Source organism: Crocodylus siamensis, chromosome 7, assembly GCF_052110815.1.
Source record: "Crocodylus siamensis isolate JL-2025a chromosome 7, ASM5211081v1, whole genome shotgun sequence".
In the NCBI taxonomy this organism is placed as follows: domain Eukaryota; kingdom Metazoa; phylum Chordata; order Crocodylia; family Crocodylidae; genus Crocodylus; species Crocodylus siamensis.
This window is the reverse complement of record NC_143401.1, coordinates 86,658,380-86,670,975: the sequence shown is the minus strand read 5'-3', so window position 1 is coordinate 86,670,975 and position 12,596 is coordinate 86,658,380. Positions and strand designations below refer to the sequence as shown.

Sequence of the window (12,596 nt, the reverse complement as noted above, 5' to 3'; positions counted from 1 at the left end):
CATGGCAGACAAACATATAGGGAAAAAAGGTAATAAAACAGCAGGTACTATATAGCTCCAGGAGAGTTAAAGGCAGAGAAAAATTGCAGTACTCACTTGCAGGAGACCAGTCAGTGTGATGCACAAGTTCAGGTTTTCCAAGAACAAAATATTTACAACCAGCTAACATTATCCTGTGCAGAATTTTAAAGCATGTAATCTTAAGATAAATATTCAGTACTTAATAAATACAGGCAACATTTACCTTCCATTTAGCTAATGAGCTGAATGTACATAAATGCACCTGGATGGAATTTAAAGTGGGGGGGGGGCGCGGGGAGGGACTGTTTTTGGTTTTAATTTCTAAAAGGCTTTAGGGGGGCTTTGGATCAGATCTTAAAGGCCTGAAACTGCAATTCTCCCCTTGCCATCTTCTCACAGTGGAGGCCAGCAGAGATATTCTAGCTCTCTGCCCCTCAATATTAAAAAATGGGGGCGCACACAGGAGAAATGAGCTGCTAGCAGGCTGTATACAAAATCTCTTTGACTCAAAAAAAAAAATCACTCTTTTTTCATCCATATTAGCCCGAAGCTACTGGCTCTAAGATTATTCTGCAAAACCCACCTCTGTCCTGATGATCTGACGCCAATGTGTATAAGAAGTGTTGAGGAGTTGATTTTTATATCCCTTTTACTGATCATTTCTGGTTCGGGGCAGGTGGCTAGCTTGATCTGTGTTGCTATCATTGCATATATAATCTATGATGAAGATGCTTGGACAGGTGCGTTAAGGTAAATTATGTAAACCTCAAATCTGCTTTGTTATAACAAACTGATTAATCAAGTAATTAAAGGTTTAGCAACTGAACTGATAAATGTGTTTATGAAAAGTCACCTATGCCAAATTAAACCTGATATGTTTCCTGAACAGAACAAGAGGTTCTCTAGACAATGGAAATATAATAATATAAACTTCACTAAAACATATGATATAGTGCCACATTCAAAATGATTAAACTGGAGAAAATGGTGATTAATACAGTTTCTATAAGTTGGGTGAGAAACCAACTAACGGGGAGACAACTGGGTTAGACTGAAGGAAGAACTATAAGGCTGGATGGGGTTACTGACAGTCCCTCAAAGGTGGATTGGACACAGATTTGATTTAATATTCTTATTAGTGACCTTGGCACAAAAAAAGCAGGAATTGAAAGACATTGTCAATACAGAGGAGGACTGGAATATCATACAGGAAGAAATGGGTGCCTCAAGGACTGGAATAAAAGCAACAGGATGAAACCTAATAGCACAATGCAAGGTCATGCCTGGGCGGAGGGACAAACAACAAGAATTTCTAAGAGTTCATCAGTTGGAAATACCACGCCTGGGGTAAGACTCAGTGTATAAACTGATGACAGGACTGAACCACAAATATGAAGAACCTAAAACACAGACAAATGAAACTCTACGGGACGTCTCAAGGGAAACGTCTTCTATAGGGACATGAAGTGGTGATGTTATTGTACTAGGCACAGGTGAGGGTTCACTGGAACACTGCATATACTTCTGGTCACCTATTTTCAAGGAAAATTAATTTGAGCTGGAAAATGTGCAGAAAAGCGCGACTAGGATGATCAAGGGTTATGAGAGGAGCTTAAAAGAGCTCGGCTTTGTTTAGGCGAGCAAAACAAAGGCTGAGAAGCGATATGGCTGTTCCCAACTGATACATCAGATAAAGGAGAAGGGCTATTTAAACTAAAGAACAGTGGTGGTATGAAATAAATAGGTACAAACTAGCCAGGAATAAATGAAGACTGGAAATTAGAAGGTTTCTACCCATCAGAACAGCAAGGTTCTGAGACAACTTTCTAGTAGGAGCAGTATGGGGAAAGCATCTGACCACGTTATGAATGAGATGATATGATGTGGCTGTATGACGTAGAGCCGATGATGCCAGAGAGTCTTTGTTCCTATATAGATGAATGATGACCTGAGGTTGAAAATCTTATTTTCTCGTTAATTATTTGTACTGATTTAAATACATAGCTGAATATGTACTAGCAAGACAGTTACGTGCTGTGTCCACCAGCAAAATACATTAGGTTTTGGGGTGCTAAATCGATGTTCCATCCTGTAGGTAGAATCCTTGTGGCTCATTAAAAAAAAAGGCTCTGTTGCTCGGTTGTGGGTAGCAGAGCTTCTGTTTCTAAAATCACAAGCTTCTAGTGCCTTAATTTAGAGGCACAGCTCTGTTGAGCCAAACAGTTATTAACTCATGAACCTCTATAATGGCCCCATCAATATTAGAAGGGAAAGAAGCATATGGGAATCACGCTGGGTTACACTTAACAGCTTCCCCTCTACCTCCCAGACCCAAGTTCATTCTTGACCTTTTGAGGACCCTTGACCCACAAAGATTTCTTCTGTTTTTATGACCTGCAGTATAACTCTTTTCTTATATGAAGGTCTTGAATACAAAGGCCAAAGCAAAGGTCTAGCTGGGAATCTAAACATCTACACCTTAACATACTCATTGCTTTTCAGAATCTTGCAAATTAGATATGCCCTCCAATACAATCTGATGGCTAACCTTGTTGGCACACTCATTTCATAGGAAGTCTAGTTAAAAAAGACAGCCAAAGGGCCAAAAAAATTAGCTCCTAAGAAATGAAAATCTCTTTCTGCCTACACCACGTGTTCAAATCTACCAAACATTTCAAACTGGGCTTAAAACATTCCTTTGGTTCACAACACTTAAGTGCAAGGCCTCCAAATTACTACAAACACTGCAATACTTGAATCCATTAAAAAAAAATTCTTCCCCAACTGTTTTCAATGGGAAAAAATGCTTGAAAAATATACACTCAAGATTCAAAAGCAGAATGCAAATATAAAAAGATGTCAACTTTTTAAAAAAACTTGTGATTTTAAGTCAACATTATGATTTTAAAGATTTTAGGACTGGCAATACTACAAGAAAGTATAATCAGGATTTCCATGGGAGGTAATATTGGAATGATGGTGAAAGGGATTCCATTACAATATACTGGAGATTATTTTCCTCTTTGTATTTTCATAATGTATGAGAAGCAAGAATTTCTTACGATATCTTTATAGTTGGAAGAGCTGTTAAACAAGCTTCCTGGCACCAAAGCCTTCTTCAAAGCACCTGATGGAAGAGCAGGGGACCTGAAGAAGGGGTTTGAGAGCCATAAGCTTTTCTAACAGCTCTCCCAACAATACAGTTGGTCCAATAAACAATAGCACAAAAAATCCTTGCCTCTAGTACATGTCCGGGATCATCACGTTTACAATACTCCAACCCCACTATTTTCATCAAACACCAAAATCTGAGCTTTTACTCTTTTCCCTCTCAGCAGGTAAAAGCAGAATTTTCAGCCTGAAGTTTTCAACACTTGTGGGTCTGCTCTAAAGACATGCAGCAAACCGCAGCCATAATTCACATATCTGAACAAACACTGTATTTGTAATTCTTCAGTGGGGTCCACATATTTTATGAGTACGCTAAAATTTAAGGGTTTTTTTTAAAAAGTAAATAAATAAGAAATTCCTCCTTGCCAAACCCAACCTCTGGAAAGACGTTCAAATTATAGCTGTCTGAGCCCTCACAATTTAAATGCAGAACTCACACAAGGAAATGAGGAGTGTAACTGAATTTAATACATAAATATCAGAAATATATTACACTTCTGCAACGTTCCCCCCGCAATGACTCCATAGTGCTATGTAATGCCTGTTAAATTGTGCAAACATGCCTGTGAAGTATTATTCCATAATTTATTATGGAAATTGTGTGGCTTACCCAAGATTATAAAAAGAGATCGGTAAGAGGGCTGGGACCTAAACAAAGATCATATGCTTTAGGCACAAAGCCTGCTCGCATCTCTTTCATGCTTTTAAATTAAAATTTAATCTCAAGGCCCATGTTTGGAGTAGCTCTTTCATCTGCAGAACTTCTTGTGAACTACCAACCTCTTGTGCAAACGACTCTGCTTTTTTCCGGAGGTTCTTCTCCAAGTCGAAGTTCACCTGGAGCTCTTCATATTCTTCTACTGCCATCACAGACACTAAGAAAGAAAAATATAACATGAAGAAATCAGCAACAATATGCAGTAAGAGAAACAAGCAAGGATACAGTTTGTTTACAGGCCAGGATTGTTCAAAGTATTTATCTTAATAGAACAGTCATTTTTACATTTCCACAGACCTGTATTTGGTCCTCACCAGCCTTAATATTTTGATTCAATCTTTACCATTTTCTCTCCTAAGCTTCCTCCCTAAACACATCTGCTGGGACTGCACTATTCTCTTCTCTTCTGATCATAAACTGCTGGATGGTGTTTCTATGAGCTGTTGATTAACTTAATTCTATCCCACAACAGGCTACATTTCATGGTGATAGAAATGATAAATACATATTTTCTGTATTTTTAAAAGTATGTGCACACGTATACACATTAGGCCTGTGCGAAGCGGCAAGTGTTTGCTTCAGATTCGGATTCAATCGATTCAGAAGACAGTGATTCGATTCAAAGATTCAAATCACTGTCCCAATTTGATTTGGCCAAATCAAATCCGAAAGATTTGGTGCCACTTCAGAGATTCGGCCATACACTGACAGTTGGTAAGCCCGTTGGGGTTGGGGAAAAGGGGAGGGAAAGGGCATGCGGGGGGGAGGGATTGGGGCTGGGGCTAGGACAAGCTGGCCAGCTGGGATGGGAGGGCACATTACTCAGGAAGGGGGGCGTGGGATGAGGATGCAGCAGAGCTCGGAGCGGGGGCTATGCCTTGCTGCCGCTGGCCCAGTCGGGTTGGAGTAGGGGTGGCGGGATGCAAGCGTGGCTCACTCCAGGCGGAAGACAACAAGCAGCAGCAGGACATAGCCCCCGCTCCCAGTGCTGCCATGTCCACATCTTGCACCCCACCCCAGCACCAGCTGGGCAGCTTGTGCCAGCCCCAATCTCTCCCTCCCCCACCCCCCTCTTCACTCCCTCAACCCCAACAGACTTACCAGCTGGAGGCAGCTGTGTCACCTTTAGTCTATGGCTGAATCGCTGAGTATTTTCCAAATTGATTTGGACACTGCAAATCAATTTGGAGCTTTTAATTGGTCTCCTGATTCAATTTGGATTTGGGGATTCAGCCCCCAAATCAGGCCAAATCTCCTCTGAATCAAATTGGCTACCAAAGCTTCACACAGCCCTAGTACACCTCCACACTATGCACACATTTACATCCCATACTTTGTAATGTTTGGAAAGTACTCGGGATACTACTTGTTTAATAAAGATGGGACATTATTGCTATTACTGATGTCATGAACACTGGCAATATTTGGTGCAAAGTTGGTTGCTATCATTCTGAGTTTTGGGAACTGACACTTCCTTCCATATTTCCAGCATGTCTTATTAATGGATTAAGACCCTCCTGAACATCATAAATGCTGTTCCTCTAAGCACCTCTCCCCATCAATCCAGGTTTTATCCTGGCACCCATCATTATAGTTTCATAGTTTCATAGTTTCATAGTAGCTAGAGTCGGAAGGGACCTAGGTAGATCATCTAGTCCGACCCCCTGCCTTAGCAGGAAAGAGCACCGGGGTCAGATGACCCCGGCAAGGTGCTCATCTAACTTCCTTTTAAAAATCCCCAGGCTCGGAGCCTGCACCACTTCCCCTGGAAGCTGGTTCCAGGCCCTAGCCACCCTGACTGTGAAGTAGCACCTCCTAATATCTAATCTAAACTTACCCTCCGCCAGTTTGTGACCGTTATTCCTGGTCACTCCTGGCAGCGCACGGGGGAACAGGGACTCCCCCAATACCTGCTGATCCCCCCTGACCAGTTTGTAGCAGGCCACAAGGTCCCCCCTTAGCCTTCTCTTGTGGAGGCTAAACAGGTTCAGGTCCCGTAGCCTATCCTCATAAGGCCTGCCCTGCTGACCCCTGATCATACGAGTGGCCCTCCTCTGAACTCTTTCCATATTGTCCACGTCCCTCTTGAAGTGTGGCGCCCAGAACTGGACGCAGTACTCCAGCTGCGGCCTGACCAGTGCCGCATAGAGGGGGAGGATCACCTCCCTGGACCTGCTCGAGATGCATCTGTGGATGCATGACAGGGTACGATTGGCCTTCTTGACTGCCTCCCCACACTGCCGGCCCATGTTCATCGTGGAGTCAATGACGACTCCAAGATCCTTTTCCGTCTCCGTGCTGGCAAGAGGAGAGTTCCCCAACCTGTAAGTGTGGTGCCGGTTCTTCCTCCCCATGTGCAACACCTTGCACTTATCAGTGTTAAACCCCATCCTATTCTCATCCGCCCACCGTTGCAACCTGTCAAGGTCAGCTTGTAGCCTATTGCACCCTTCTAGTGCACCCACATCCCCCCACATCTTAGTGTCATCAGCAAACTTGAACAGGGTGCTTTCTACCCCCTCATCCAAGTCACTGATGAAGATGTTGAACAGTGCAGGCCCGAGGACCGAGCCCTGCGGAACCCCACTGCCCACATCCTTCCAGGTCGAGAAGAACCCATCCACTACCACCCTCTGGGTGCGGCCCTCCAACCAGTTGGCGACCCATTTGACCGTGTGGGCATCGACACCACAGTCTCTCAGCTTTTTGATGAGGACAGGGTGAGAGACAGTGTCGAAAGCCTTCCGGAAGTCCAAAAAGACTACATCCACAGCAACCCCTGCGTCTAATGATTTGGTGACCTGATCGTAAAAGGCCACCAGGTTGGTCTGACAAGACCTGCCACTGATAAACCCATGTTGGTTGCCCCTGAGCATGCATTCCCCCGCAAGGCCCTCCTGGATGTGTGCCAGGATAATTTTTTCAAAGAGCTTACCCGGGATTGTAATATCCAAGTTAAAATCAAACCATAAAAGCCAATGGCAGAAATCCTTTCCTCAGTTTTTATTAAGCTAATGGAAGCTGGCTGCTTTGGAGCTCCTTTCTTTTTCCCCCTGCACTCCAGTCTTGCAATACTGCTGGTTGGAAATATTAATGCATGAAAAGTTAAAAACAGAAAAAACAAAAAAACCTCAAGAATTTTTTTTAATTATTTGTCACCTGAACAAGAGCCCTAGTATGCTGAGTGCTGTACAGACACGCAAGAGGACAGGATCCCTGACCACAAGAAGTGGTTTTGTGTTCAACTGAAGCAAGGGTAAAAAAAAAAAAAAGTAAAATAATAATTAGCACCGACAATATAGTACTTTTATCAGTTTATGGAAGAGCATTAAGTCATCTTTAAACACTCTTCCGAGAGAAAAGAACTGGTCTTCAGCTTACAGAGAGGATAGCGTGCAATACTGTGTGATACTAAGGTCACCTGGCCAATCAAGGCAGGGCTTGGACTCCAATCCATTTTTTACACTATGGAGTGTAAGAGGCAGAGGTCAGTCTTTGCCAACCAATCCTATCCTGGGCCAGTTCCCCTAACCTGCTCTATAGGTTGCTGTTTCAGTCATTATATAAGTGCCGCAATGGGTCAAAGTTGAACTACCTTTGCTTTGGGGTTGTCAAACCTGGGTTTGTTCTGGAAACCTATAGGCCAGCATTCTCAAAGCATAATTAAGGTAAATCCACCTTATCTGTACTACTTGTGCAGCTGTGAGTGGCTAGGCCTGCTCTGAGCTTATGTCTCAAAACTGCTCATCTCCAAACATCCAGCAGAGGCATCAATGCCGAAAGTTGCTCTAACTTCTCTTGGTTACACTTGTTTTTCCATTAGGCCTACCCGTAAAGGAATACATTTAGGGCACTGCTACTCAGGGTTTGTAGCTGGTGTAAGCTTTCAAAAATTTCTTCATTATCACATGGGTTGTTCCAAGGATGCCTGAGAATTAGCAATTCTTACTCTTTTATTCTCTTTTAGGGCAATATACTGTGTTCTTTCTAGGATTCCAATTTAGTATCTCCATCCTGTCTAATACACCATCATAACTACAATAATCAGGAGCAAGTAGCTATGTCATTTGGCTTGCTAACGCTCAAGCCAAGCTGCTGTGTGTTGTTTGTTTGGAAATGCTCGCTGAAGTGCACAACAGTGCCATGCATTATGTATTGGAAAATGTACACCTTGTAGGTTAGATTTTACACACCTGGTCTCTACAAGAATAAGGAGAAGTTAACAGATTTGGGTAGCAGGTTTAAGGAAATACAATAACTAGAACAAGAAACTGGGCTTTGCTGCTAGATAACTCCTGCATAGGTTATCCTATTACTACTATTTCCATTTGATAGGACAAGTTGGTGTGTCTCAGTTATACAGCAGCTAAAAAGGAGGCAACATGCAGCTGCTTCAAACTGGAAACATCTCTCCTGAGACGCAGAAGTCAAAGTTTCCTCCCTGTTCATCTGTTACACCAAGAGGTTAGTAATCTGCTACTGGCCTATATCAGTAGCTAAATTCCTAGCACACTGTCCTGGCCAGTGTATAGAGTGAAGTCAAGGATCTGCCCACTTCCTATCCACTTATTCCAGGAAGGGAATAAGCAAATGTACAGCATCTATATCCACTGTCAAGCCCAGACTCAGCTTGTGGGTAACCAACACTGAGATACAAATTGGGTCTATTCCCAATATGCACATATTATTCCAGGCAAAATCTAGCCCTATAGGTCTAAAACAGGCAACCCCCAGCACATGCGCCAGTATGGCACATGAAGGCATTTTGCTTGGCATGCATGCTGCCTTGGGGCAGATGGTGGGGAAGGGGCTGGGTCTGCTGTTTCATAGCTCCCCCATTACCTGCCCCTGGCACGCCAACTTCCTATAAGTCAAGGTTGTGGGTGTTTTTGGCACTCTGCCCAAACACATTGCCGATCCCGGTCTAAAACATCTCATCCATGTTAGGGGTTCTTCTGAAGGCTGCATGTTTTAGAAGGCAGCGTCCTTCCAAAGGCTCCTACAGACCAATAACTCTTGAAGGGTCACTTTATATCCGAGATCACGGAAAACTCCAGAAATTAACAGCAATACAATTCATCCTCCATATGTCATAGGGCCTATGCAGATGAAACTAGCACAGAGGAGGCAGATGCAGTGCAGGCTTCCTTGTACCTTTTGCCCACATACCTCAATCTTGGATACCAAGTGAAAGCAATAGACCCTCAAAGAACAGCTCTTTACAACAGCTTGCGTACACTGAACTCTCAATGCACTTCAGCTCATAGTGTTTGAGGATTAGTTTCTAGACTTCCATGCACCAGCCTCAGCCTCTTTGGAGATGAGTTGAGCAGTTGTTAAAGCAAAACCCTGCAAGGGTCACTATGATGTGGATTAAGGTTTAAGGCAATTCCTTAGCCTTCACCATAATTTATTGACCTTACCTTTTCAGCACTCTGTAACAGAAGAACATGCTATAAAACTGGTACCATTATCAATATTCAACAGTACTTTTCTCGTTCAAATGCAGTGTGTAGATAAGCCAGCCTATGATCAAATTAGTTTTTACCTGCCTATATATTCTTCTGAAAACAGCGCAAACTTTTCAAGTGACGGGACATTTCCACTCTCAATACATCAGCACTCAAATTAATATCTGTAATACATTGGCATGTTTGATCCCTGCTTGCCTGTTGCTGCAATGCTGGTATTCCTCTGCTGATATTCAACCACTCCATAGGATACTGTAAGTACCTCATCTGAATATGGGTGGAGGGATTACTTGTTTGATTGTGCACAGGAAGATATGCCAAAAATGTGTGAGAAGCAGCTACTTTACCTGCCACCACATATTAACACGGGTTTCTTCAGCACATTCTGCCCACTCGGACTATTATGCTGCTAATTAAGTTAGAGCTTTCACAGTGACTAATGCTTATGCAGCAGAGCTACCTGCAAAGGTCAGGAAAATGCACAACCCATGAACAAGTCCACAGCACGAGCTGATGTCTCCAAACTCAAGGCTGAGCTGGATTCATTTAAGAGCAAAAAAGCAAAGTGGGGGGAAGCATTTCCTGCAAAATGTGCAAGGCACCAGGATAATTCTGAATGCTGATGAGACGTACTTCTTCCAAAGCAGCCACATTTTAAGCCACCCCACGTGGTATGAAGTCCCAGCTACTTTTCAGAAAGCATGCATCTTTTGGGGTGTCAGCATGCCAGTAGAGGGGCTCAAATTAACTGTTCCTTTGAGGCCAACACAACATTTTACAAGAGCACCTTGACCTTTGAAATGCACCTCACTGCTTAGTCTGCAACAGCCTCGGTTTGAAGATTTTGGCGCAATGTGGCAAGACTGATCTGTTTTCCCATGGGAGCTAGCAGCATATGATAGTGGAAACATGATTTGGAGAAGACTGAAGGGGAAGAAAAGGCAGAAGCTGAGGAAGACAGGTGCATGAAAGGGGCAAACAAAAATCTTTGATGGATTATTTAACTCCCTCATAGTCCTTTCATTTTTGTAATAAGAAATTGTGCATTAAGCATTCGTTTGCATAACCAGACCATTTTGATAATACAGCAAGCCAGGATATGTTCAGTTTGTACTCAGATCTTTTTCTTACAATCTGTACTCAGATTGTTCTTTTCTACATTATAAATGATGTCAAAAATCATTCTTTACCCTGTCTCAAAAATGGCACGCAAAATACACCTCATGAGAAGTTGAAACTACTGATTATTAGTCACTCATGGATTAGTCATCATTACCCTTGGTGAATAAATAAACCAGATTTTACTGTATTTGAAATTATTAACAGCATGTAAGTAAAGAGGAGGGCTGATCTTGTGGTTAAGAAACTAGACCAAGATTCACAAGATGGAGGCTCAATTTCCACCTCTATCATTGTTGTCCACCTAGACAATGGAAGCACTAAATCACCAGTTTTTCCAGGCTTCACCTGACTTATCCATTTGAAGAATCAGGCTTCTAGATAAAGGACTGTCATTTACTATGTATTGGTAACCAGTTTAGCCCCAATAAGTGTTCAAAGCCTGTAGCTGCTTTTATAACAGAAAGCATATATCACAAAACAACATCAACAAAAGCTCTAAAGACTGAAGATAACACAGTAACCTGGGAAGCAGGCATTACTGAGGACACTGACCTCTGTTACATTTTTCCAACAGTTTCCGCTGTTTATGGACTTCTGATGTCAGAACAGCTTTTTCTTCCTTTACTTTATTTACCTGAAAAGATGCAAACAGATAGAGTCACTGATGGTATTAAATTTATAATGCATCTTAACAACCGTGAAGTCGTGTTCTTATGATAGTGGTGTTCTGATAGGGACGTAAGGGATCTTTACTTCACTTATATATGCTGCCCCAGCTCAGATCAAATTGTTCTAAACCCATGGACTGGATCCAGATTGCAAAGAAGGTAGGTCCATGTCAGCACAGTACAGGGGATCATATGGCAGGCAGCTGCTCCATGATGCCCATCTCCTCCACAGAGACCCGACTCTGCAGCCCTCCCTGCTGCCTACACTTAGCTTTGTTGCAGAGGGGCCGGGGACTGGCAACAAGGGTAAGTGCAAGGGTCTTGGGTGCCCTAGGAGACAGAAATCTGCAGCCTGCAGCAGGGGCAGATCACAAACTCTGGCCTAGGGCAGCAAAGGTTGCCAACCCCTGGTATAAACTGATATGCAGTGTTACCAGGAAGCCAAATGGTTTATTTGAGAAAGATATTTCTACACCCAGGTATTTGTGTATTCTTTCTCTCTTGGGGGAGACATTGGGGGATTCCACTGCCCATCGTTATGACCCATATCAATTATGGCTACAAACACATCTTTGAGGTCTGAACCTGGAAGAGTCCAGGGCAGCTAGCTAATGCTCTCGAATGACTGAGCTAGGCTGCCATTTAGCAGGGGAGGGGGTTGGTTTCTGTTTAATGTCTAGGAGTTGTCGGCTGTGTCATGCTCTACGTAAGTGGAGCACAGGCAGGAAGTTGGGATTTACATCAGTACCTGGCTTACCCCGTTTTTCAAGCTGGAATAAACTTCACTGGTTCAAAAAGCCATTTTACCTGCTTGATAATCACTGTGGGTAACTCCGAACGGTTCAAATTAGAGCATACCCAGAGAAGTACCACCATTTGGCTTCACCAATGGCAAAACCAACAATTCTCAAGCATTAGTCTACAAACATGAATCCTCTCCAGGGCATCCAAAGAGAACCAACTTCTCTCCGGAGTGGGGAGGGTTTACTATGGTCCCTGAAAGAACCAGTCTCTTACAACACAGTTACCTGTGATAGCAGGTCCCAGGTCTTAAGTGGTTCACAGCATGAAAAGGTTGGCAAACCTTTGGTTTACAAAGTATGTGATTAACTCCACCACTGTCTGTTTTTAACCAAGACGATACAGGTAGTATGGAACATGCTAATGCAGTCTCGCCTTCCATGCTACAATACATACTTCTTCAATTACTTCTACAAGTTTGCATCTCAGGTTTTCCAGCTCAATGGCTAAGGTCTTCTTTTCTTCATGACCAGACATAATTTGATCTCGCAGCTCTACATTTTCAGGAGGAAAAGAAATATTTTTCATCTTAACTTACAACAACAGCAGCAGCACAATCCTACAAGGATATAATCGAATGTGAAACATACCGGCTACACAGACGAAACAATTGTAGTCAAGGTT

The 12,596-nt window shown here is 42.9% G+C and overlaps 1 protein-coding gene across 2 annotated transcripts in view; it reads right to left on the bottom strand.

Annotated features, from left to right (window-relative positions):
- The window catches only part of SHTN1 (shootin 1), a 203,695-nt gene that overhangs the window by 47,055 nt on the left and 144,044 nt on the right, over positions 1 to 12,596 (bottom strand). For both annotated transcript variants that reach the window (XM_090056501.1, XM_090056502.1), the window contains exons 6-8: positions 12,369 to 12,466; positions 11,056 to 11,137; positions 3,973 to 4,067 (exon numbers count right to left, since the gene is read on the bottom strand). In XM_090056501.1, the coding sequence (XP_089912627.1) occupies positions 3,973 to 4,067; positions 11,056 to 11,137; positions 12,369 to 12,466 (275 nt within the window). The remainder of the gene's footprint in view (positions 1 to 3,972; positions 4,068 to 11,055; positions 11,138 to 12,368; positions 12,467 to 12,596) is intronic.